General features: G+C 39.1%; 1 protein-coding gene across 1 annotated transcript in view; it reads left to right on the forward strand.

Moving 5' to 3' along the window:
- Window positions 1-9,828, forward strand: part of ICA1L (islet cell autoantigen 1,69kDa-like) — a 96,297-nt gene that overhangs the window by 74,388 nt on the left and 12,081 nt on the right. The window contains exons 13-14 of the mRNA XM_011949922.1: window positions 6,011-6,268; window positions 8,811-8,900. Coding sequence (XP_011805312.1) covers window positions 6,011-6,268; window positions 8,811-8,900 — 348 coding nt within the window. The remainder of the gene's footprint in view (window positions 1-6,010; window positions 6,269-8,810; window positions 8,901-9,828) is intronic.

Below are 9,828 nucleotides of genomic sequence, written 5' to 3' on the forward strand. Positions count from 1 at the left end.
TAATTACAGAAACTTTCTTGTAGTTTTAGTATCTGGTAAGGCTAGAAGCCCCCCTCCTTTTTTTTTTTTTATTATTTTCTTAGCTATTTTTGCATGTTCATTTTTTCAATTTGAATATAAAATTGTGGGACTTTATTAAAAAGCTCGATACTTTATTGTAATCACATTAAATGTGAAAACTGACAGGCTGATCATCTTGAGACATCCTCATGAAAAACAAGGGACATCCTTCCATTTGTTAAAGTTTACTTGTATATCTTTCAGACTTTTTTTTCATACAGGTTTTGAATATTTCCTGTTAAGTTTATTTCTATGTATTTTATCTTTCTGGTTGCTATTGTAAATGGGGTTTTCTTTTCCATTATATCTTTTCATTAGTTCTTTTGTATATATGAATGATATTCACTTTTGCATGTTAGTTTTATATCCTGGCATACAGCTGAATTCTTTTGTTATTTGAGTCATGTCATCTGAAAATAGAGATTGTCTTGTTTTTTCTCCTTACCAACTCATAGATTTCTTCTGTTTAATTACATTGGCTACTACCTTCAGAACAATGTTAACTAGTAGTGAACATTTCCTGACTTTAGTGGAAATGCCTATAATATTTCTGAATTAACTAAGATGCTGGCTTTGGACACAGGTATATTTCATGATGTTAAAGAAGCATCCATCCATACTTACTTTCTTAAGAATTTTTATTAGGAATGGTTGTTGATTTTTTTTTTTTTTTTTTTTTTTTGAGATGGAGTCTCACTCTGTCTCCCAGGCAGGAGTGCAGTGGTATGATCTTGGCTCGCTGCAACCTCTGCCTCTTGGGTTCAAGCAATTCTCGTGCTTCAGCCTCCCAAGTAGCTGGGATTACAGGTGCATACCACCACACCCAGCTAATAGTTGTTGAATTTTGTTGGCAGCTTTTTCAGTATCTATGCCAGGAATTCTTTGCTTTTTCTTCTTAAATATATTAATATGATGAACTATAATAATAGGTTTCCTGATATTATATCATGTTTGCATTCCAGTTGTAAGTCCAGCTTTGTCATTTTAGACTGGTCTGCTTGCTAATATTTTACTACTCTCTTTGCATTCTTTTTTTTTTTTTTTTTGAGACGGAGTTTCACTTTTCTCACCCAGGCTGGAGTGCAGTGGCACGTTCTTGGCTCACTGCAACTTCTGCCTCCCAGGTTCAAGCAATTCTCCTGCCTCAGCCTCCCAAATAGCTGGGATTACAGGTGCATGCCACCATGCCTGGCTAATTTTTGTATTTAAACAATAGGGTTTCACCATGTTGGTCAGGCTGGTCTTGAACTCCTGACCTCAGGTGCTCCACCTGCCTAGGACTCCCAAAGTGTGGGATTACAGGCATGAGCTGCCATGCCTGGCTCTTTTTGCATTCTTTTGTTGTTGTTGTTGAGATGGAGTCTCTCTCTCTGTCACCTAGGCTGGAGTGCAGTGGCATGATCTCTGCTCACTGGAACCTCCACCTCCCAGGTTCAAGCAGTTCTCCCTGGCTCAGCCTCCTGAGTAGCTGGGATTACAGGCACCCACCACCACACCTGGCTAATTTTTGTGTATATATATATATATATATATATTTAAATAGAGATGGGGTTTCGCCATGTTGGCCAGGCTGGTCTTGAACTCCTGACCTCAGGTGATCTGCCCGCTTCAGCCTCCCAAAGTGCTGCGATTTGCTAAGTGTGAGCCACTGCGCCTGGCCTCTTATTCATTTATTAAACTATGAAAACGTCTAGGTCTAGTGCTTTCTTGTAGTTGTGTGTTTTTTGTATCTCTCTATAGAAATCAGTCGGTTTAAGCTTTTAGTCTGTACTGGGATTGATTTTAGTAAATTATATTCTTCTAATAAATTATTCATTTTGTCTAGACTTCTAAATTTATTTGCAATAGAGTTGTACAGAATTTCTTTTTATGTTTAACAGCTTTATTCAGGTATAATTTAAATACCATAAATTTCACCCATTCTAACAGTTCATAATTTTTAGAAAATTTAGATTATGCAACCATTACCACAATTAGCTATCAGAATGTTTCCCTTACCCCCCAAATTCTCTCACGCTTGTTTTAAATTAATCTCTGATTCATTCCAAGCCGTAGGTAATTAGTAATCTATTTTTATCTCTATAAATTTGCCTTTTCTGGACATTTCATATAAATGAAGCCATACAAAAGGTTAGTCCTTTATTTCTAGCATCTTCCAATTAATGGTTTTTAGAGTCATCCATGTTGTGGTATGTATCAGTAGTTTATTATTATTATTTTTTGAGACCGAGTCTCACTCTGTCGCCCAGGCTGGAGTGCAGTGGCACGATCTTGGCACACTGCAACCCGCCTCCCAGGTTCAAGCGATTCTCCTGCCTCAGCCTCCCCACTCCCCAGTAGCTGGGACTACAGACACATGTCACCATGCCCGGCTAATTTGTTTTGTATTTTTAGTAGAGACGGTTTCACTGTGTTAGCCAGGATGGCCTGACCTTGTGATCCGCCCGCCTCGGCCTCATGAAGTGCTGGGATTACAGGTGTGAGCCACTGCACCCGGCCAGTTTATTGCTTTTTATTAAGCAATAGTGTTCCATTGTATGGATATATACCATCTTATGTTTACTTATTTACCAGTTGATGGACATTTGGATTGTTTATAATTTTTGGCTATTATACTACTACTACAACTACTGAACATTCATGTAGTTCTCTTTATGTGGGCATACATTGTCGTTTTCCTTGGTTAGATTCCCAGGAGTGGAACTGCTAGGTTATATGGTGAATTTAACTTCTTAAGGAATGGCCAAACTTTTTTCAAAATAATTGCACCATTTTATTTCCACCAGCAAAGTGTGGGGGTTCTAGTTTCTCCACATCTTTGGCAACATTTGTATTGTCTATATTTTATTTTATTTTTTGAGACGGAGTCTCACTCTGTCACCCAGGCTAGAGTGCAGTGGCACGATCTCAGCTCACTGCCATCTCCACTTCCTGGGTTCGAGTGATTCTCCTGCCTCAGCCTCCTGAGTAGCTGAGATTACAGGCATGTGCCACCACACCCAGCTAATTTTTGTATTTTTAGTAGAGATCGGGTTTCACCATGTTGGCCAGGCTGGTCTTGAACTCCTGGCCTTAAGTGATCCACCTGCCTTGGCTTCCCAAAGTGCTGGGATTACAGACATGAGCCACCATGCCCGGTATATTTTAAATAATAGTTATTCTAGTGCTTTTTTTTTTTTGAGACGGAGTTTTGCTCTTGTTGCCCAGGCTCGAGTGCAATGGTGCAATCTCAGCTCACTGCAACCTCTGCCTCTCGGGTTCAAGCGATTCTCCAACCTTGCCTCCTGAGTAGCTGGGATTACAGGCATTCGCCACCACACCTAGCTAATTTTGTATTTTTAGTAGAGACAGGGTCTTGCCGTGTTGGCCAGGCTGGTCTCGAACTCCTGACCTCAGGAGATCCACCTGCCTCAGTCTCCCAAAGTGTTGGGATTACAGGTGTGAGCCACAGTGCCTGGCTATTCTAGTGCTTTTAATTTGTAGCTTTGACTTGCCTCTCCAGTGACTGATGGTGTTGAGACTCTTTTCATGTGCTATTGGCCATTCATATATCTTCCTTACTGACAAATCTATTCAAATCTATTGCCCATTATTTAATTGGGTTGCTTATCTTATTAAGTTGTAAGAGTTTATATATTTTTTATAAAGTCCTTTATCAGATATATGACTTGTAAATATTTTGTCCCAGTCTTTTATAGTCTTTTTATTTTCTCAATTTTGCCTTTGGAAGCACAAAATTCTTTATAAGTCCAAGATATCATTTTTTCTTCTTGCTGATTGCTCTATTGATTTCAACAGTCCCTGGAGCATAAATTGTTCCACACAATAAACCAATCAAATTTGGACTCATTTAAAGAAATAGTTCTTAAGGTCATTGAAATTTGTGGTGACCCCAGCTGGCTTTTTCCCTGGTTCCTTCCGGCAAAGTAGCTGGCCTACAGTTTAGCCTACATGTTGAGACTCATACACTATAAGTCTTCTCCCAGTTGCCTGTTACTAAAACCTCCACTGTTTTGAGAGCATCCTTAGGGTTGAATTTCTCTACACTCTGTTACAAATGAAGTCAGTGCCTTTGGAAAGGGATTAGTAACTATCAGTTTTATGGTTCTCCCTCACTCCCTGCAAGGAAAATCTCTGAGTCAGAGCTTGAGCCGGGAGTCGGGACAATGGCATACTTCTTCCTGAGTGTCATCCTTGCTCTATAAGCTGAGTGCTAGGTGAGGAGAGTGATGGTAGCCTTAGGTCTTCTTGGCTTGCTTCTTTCTTCATGAAACCACCACTTTACTAGCAGGGTCAAGTAATCAGGGGCCCTATATTCTCAGCACACTACACCAAACTCAGATTTCCCAACCCATGAGGGATCTGGGGAGGAGATGGGAGCCTCTATCATCTATTGACTGCACTCACCTAGGATTTAGCCTCAGCAACAGGTAACTGGGGATAGGATGTGAAATGCTGGCATCTTACTCCTCCTGGGAAGCTAGCCCTTGACTGACAGCTGGAGAGAGAAGGAGCCCTGTGTTCTGGCTGCACCAGACTGCAGTGGAATCTCCATCTTACTAAATTGGAAATTGGGAAGATGGGACTGGTTCTCAGTTCAAATACCACAAACTCTTGCCACTTTTCCTAAATTATTGTAGACTTTCTTAAGTAAATATTTCCTCATTTGCTGCATATCCTTGGGACTATTTCCAGAGACTTTAAATGCTGCTTTCTTTTGAAAAATAACTTTCACCAATTGTGCTGAGGTGCAGGTCCGTGATGCCCCTCCCTTTCATTTTTATTTATAAAAATGTTTAAGGGATATGATTTTGCCTTTGTTCATGCCATTTCAGTATTCTGTTGTCAAAAGGTAAAATTATAGCAAATTTAAAGACCTTAATTGGCTTTTCTTTGCAATTCTAGAATCAGGCAATATCCCATTCTATAATATGGAATGGGTGTTCTGAGGAGGCTGGTTTTATAGACAGAAAAGGACCAGGGAAAGCAGAAACAGAAAACAAAAAGTGGATTGATCATTGCAGTTACTTTTCTTGTAAGGGTTAAAGCAGAGGGGATTTCCTTATCATGCCAGCTAGGACCGGCCTGCTTGGAGACTTGGCTATGGTGTCTCTTTCCTAATTTCTTGAAAGGCCAGATAACTTACTTTGGTTTGGTGATGTGGAACTTTAGCATGAGTGACTCCATTTTGGTTTGGTCTGTTGGGTCTAGTACAAGAGCTCAGTCCAAACCAATGGTCTATACATTTTACTTAACACCATGAATTATGATATAAAATATTTCCTTCATCATTATTTTTCTGAAATAATGATGTTTCTCATTATTTCAACGTTGTTTGGTAGAAGGTTTTAAGATTTACAGGTTGAAGAACCTTTCTGTTTTTATAGTTTCATTGTAGAATTGTCTTTTTATTGCATTATGATCAAAGCATGTTGTTTGTAATGTTCCTACTTTAAGAACACAATTTTTTTTTGTGTTTGTGCCTTAGTATAATCAACTTTTGTACATTTTCAGTGTGTGGTTAAGAAGAATGTTTCTATTACCGGGGTTTGTGTTATCCAAAATAACTACATTATTGATTATGCTCTTTTGATCCTTTTTATCTGTTGTCCTCTTGGCGTGTTTTTTAGTCAGACTGGTATATTAAAGTGTCATATTACTAATTTGTTTCTATGCCTTTTTGCATCTCCTTTGGTTTCTGACTTAGATGGTAGCTTAATTATTTCATATATAGCTCTTCATAACAGTTATATCTTCATTGTGAAATGTGGCCATTTTGACCTAAATCCTGCCTAATTAGAAATCATTTTCACATAAACTTGCAGTCATTTTAGTTGTTTAAAACTGTTAATACAGTATGAAAACAATGAAACAAATCTGATTCATCCTATGTCTTATTCTCATTTCCTAAAATCAAAAAAGCCTTTCTGTTTTTATTTACACTCAATAGTTGCAAAAGATCTACCTGTAGATTCATTGGAAGGAGAAGATTTTGAGAAGGAATTCTCATTTCTGAACAACCTCCTAAGTTCTGGTTCTTCAAGTACTAGTGAATTTACCCAGGAATGCCAGACTGCCTTTGGGAGCCCCAGTGCCAGTCTCACGTCCCAGGAGCCTTCCATGGGGTCTGAGCCCCTCGCTCATTCTTCTCGATTCCTTCCTTCACAACTCTTTGACCTTGGCTTTCATGCGGCTGGAGCATTCAACAGTAAGTGTCTATGAAACATTTGGACATATGTGCTTTACTTTATCTTGTGAAGCAAAATGGTGTGCTTATTGATGCTAGAATCAACAAGGAGATTGATTTTAACGTCAGCACTACTAGATAAAATCTGCAATCCACCAATCAACTGGAAAAATATTAGTCACCTCAGGAATCTGTCAACAAGACTGAAACAAGGGCTGCTTCCCTGCCACCTTCACTAGACCCCAAGTTTTCTTCACTGATTTTTCCAGGCGTCTGGTTTAAAACACTTGACCTGCTAATTACTCCTCCCTAGGGCAGTCAATACTGTTTCTTCCATCAAGCAACACTTGCTGAGTTTGGAGTTGACAAGAGGAAAAGGAACAGCTCTGGAGGCTGGTTCCCTTTCTGGGCAAGGCAACAGGAAAAAGAGTCCGCCGTCCTGTGTCCTACCCTGCGCCTGGGGGGCCACTTTGCTTCCCACATCCATATTGGTTACCAAATCCTGTCAGTTCTGTTTCTGAAACCTGTCTCAAATTTCCCACTCCTCTCTGCCTCAACACCAGAGCCATTTAGAGTCTCATTTGGTTTCCTAGGTTACTGCAAGGTTACTAACAGGTCTCCAACCCCCAATTCATCCTCTACACTTCCGTGGAGTTCTCTCTCCAAGCAGCAGATTCTGATGTCAGCACCCAGCTTACATTTTTAAAATGAAACACCATGGTTTCTAGGGATAAAACCTGCCTACGTCGCATTTCCACCCATATCTCCTATCTCCTATTGAAGTGAAGGAAGAATACTTGCCGTTTTCTATAATCACACTGAGTGCTCTACAGCCCTCTGATGCATCTATCTGTGCCTGTGTTGCTTCTTCTGCTTCTGATGTTCAGTAATGGAGCTTGGACGTGGGCCTAAGTATTAGATTCCAATCCAGTGTTTTCTCCATGATTGTCAGTCCTTGAAGTCTTCCTCAGTACTGCCAAATGGAAATGGTTTCTCCCTCCTCCCATGGTGTTTATCTATTTTCATGGTTCTAATCCTACTTTATTTTGCTTTATATCCCAGTCTCTCACATCCTAGATTTTAACCCCTGGATGGGGGGACTCCTCACGGCACTTGACAGTGTCTTAATGCATTGTACTTTGTATTAAATACTGAGGTACATGCTTTATCTACAGGCATCCCAAGGGCATGATATGTAGAGTGAGTCATCTTTATACTTTATATGACAGCAGCATGCAGTTGGCTCAATTAATAAACTAAATGTTAGTTAAATAATCACTCAGTAAGAATTGATTGAATAGAATAATATATAATATAAATAGAATATTTATATTACTTATATTTATAAAAATAAATGTAATAATATAAATAAGAATAGACAATATTATTTGATAACGAGGTACTCTATCTGAGATAATTCAGGTGTTTTTGCTACAGTAAAATCTTTAAAAATATTTATTCTAGTAGCTATAAAGATTTACAAACTGATTTCATTCTCCACTATCAACTCCTCCCTCCTCCTCCATAACTTGCCACGTCTCTAGCAGCACTGAACTTTTAGTTTCTGGCAATGCAATTCTCAACAGTATTTTTTCACTATTCAAAATATGTGCTCTGAGCCCTACCTGTAGGCAGACAGGATATTCCCATTTAATAGCTGAATAGTTGAAACCCACAGTATTTGAGTAACTTGCTAAAGGTCGTCAGACAATTTAAATAGTTAAGACAGGACCAAAATCTGCCCCTGCCTCTTTGTGCAGAACTCTACTTTACCAGTCTTTCCTTTATATCTACTTCTCTCTCTCCTGTGGTGCAGACCAGGAAAGGGAGCTTCCCTGGGAGTTAAAAGATCTGTGTTTGAGGAACCCTATCTACAGTGGGCCTCAGATGATCTTTTCTACACAAGGAAGGGATTAGGCAGGATAATCTAAATTCCTTTCTAGTGCTGTGCCTTAATCATAAATCATAGCATAAATGGTTTTTCATGTTGTACCAAACATTTCTCCACATTCCCATAGAGTATTCATAATGACACGTTATAATTACAAAGTACTGTCATTTTATACAACATAATCTACCTGATTCCTTCCTTATTGTTTCTACTTGTTCATTATTACAGATAATGCTGCAAAAAAAATCATGCATGCATTTTTCCTTCAGCTAAATTATTTCCATAAGAAAAATTGCTAGGAATGGGATCAATGAGTCCAAGGGTATGAGCATATTTATAGGTTTCAGCATTTCAATTATCAGGCCTATTCCTTCCCTTCTTGACTCTTAAGAACTTATACCTTTTGCATTTCAATTATTTTTTAAACACTCCACATATTTATTTAAAAACCACTTTGAAAAATGTAAGGAAGTTGGATCCAACTCTATCTGAAACTAAGATGATGAAAATATATGACTATAGATAAGTTTTCAGTATTTTATACCTCTTACACTATAGAATCTTACCCAGGTACAGAGACTAGAGGACTTAGATATTTTTACCTTTTCTTGTTTTTCTGATGCTACTTCCTATTTGATTAACAATGGACAATTTTTACTTTTTTTATCCCAGGCTGGGTCTCCCAAGAGGAATCAGAGCTTCGTCTTTCACACACTGATAACCAGCCAGTGCCTTCACAGAGTCCAAAGAAATTAACAAGATGTAAGTTATTTATTTATATATGCTTTATCATTGCTTTAAGAATCAGTTGAATTCAGATAAATTTAGAAAAAGATCACTTTATATTGTTCTCACCTCATTGTCCTGAAAAAGTTGAATAATGAGTTATTATTATAATGATAGCTATACTGCCTATCCCTCACTGTGAAAAGCACTGAATAGAAATTGTGAGCTTGGGGCCAAGTGCGGTGTCTCATGCCTGTAATCCTGGACTTTGGGAGGGCAAGGCAGGCGGACTGCCCGAGGTTAGGAGTTGGAGACCAGCCTGGGCAACATGGTAAAACCCCGACTCTACTAAAATACAGCAACAAAAAAATTAGCCAAGCGTGGTGGCGGACGCCTGTAGTCCCAGCTAGTCAGGAGGCTGAAGCAGGAGAATTGCTCTAACCCGGGAGGTGGAGGTTGCAGTGAGCCAAGATCGTGCCACTGCACTCACTCCAGCCTGGGTGACATAGCAAGACTGTCTCCAAAAGAAAAAAAAGAAAGAAATTGTGAGCTTGGCAAAGCATACTACATTTTGTACTGTAATATTTTATAGTTTGTGTTAAAGTTTGTTGGTAATGGATATGAAATTAGGGATACAAGATGCTTTCTGATTACAGGATGCCTATTGACAAAGAATCCATTCAAGCACTTAAGTTGGTTACCATATTAATCTTTCTCTTTTTTCTTTTTTTTTTAATTGAGACAGAGTCTTGCTCTGTCACTCAGGCTGGAATGAAGTGGTGCAATCTCGGCTCACTGCAACCCCGCCTACTGGGTTCAAGCCATTCTCCTGCCTCAGCCTCTCAAGTAGCTGGTACTATAGGCACGTGCCACCACGCCTGGCTAATTTTTTGTATTTTTAGTAGAGACAGGGTGTCACCATGTTACCCAGGATGGTTTCGACCTCCTGACCTCATGATCTGCC

Source organism: Colobus angolensis, unplaced genomic scaffold (assembly GCF_000951035.1).
Source record: "Colobus angolensis palliatus isolate OR3802 unplaced genomic scaffold, Cang.pa_1.0 Scaffold30, whole genome shotgun sequence".
Classification (NCBI taxonomy): Eukaryota; Metazoa; Chordata; class Mammalia; order Primates; family Cercopithecidae; genus Colobus; species Colobus angolensis.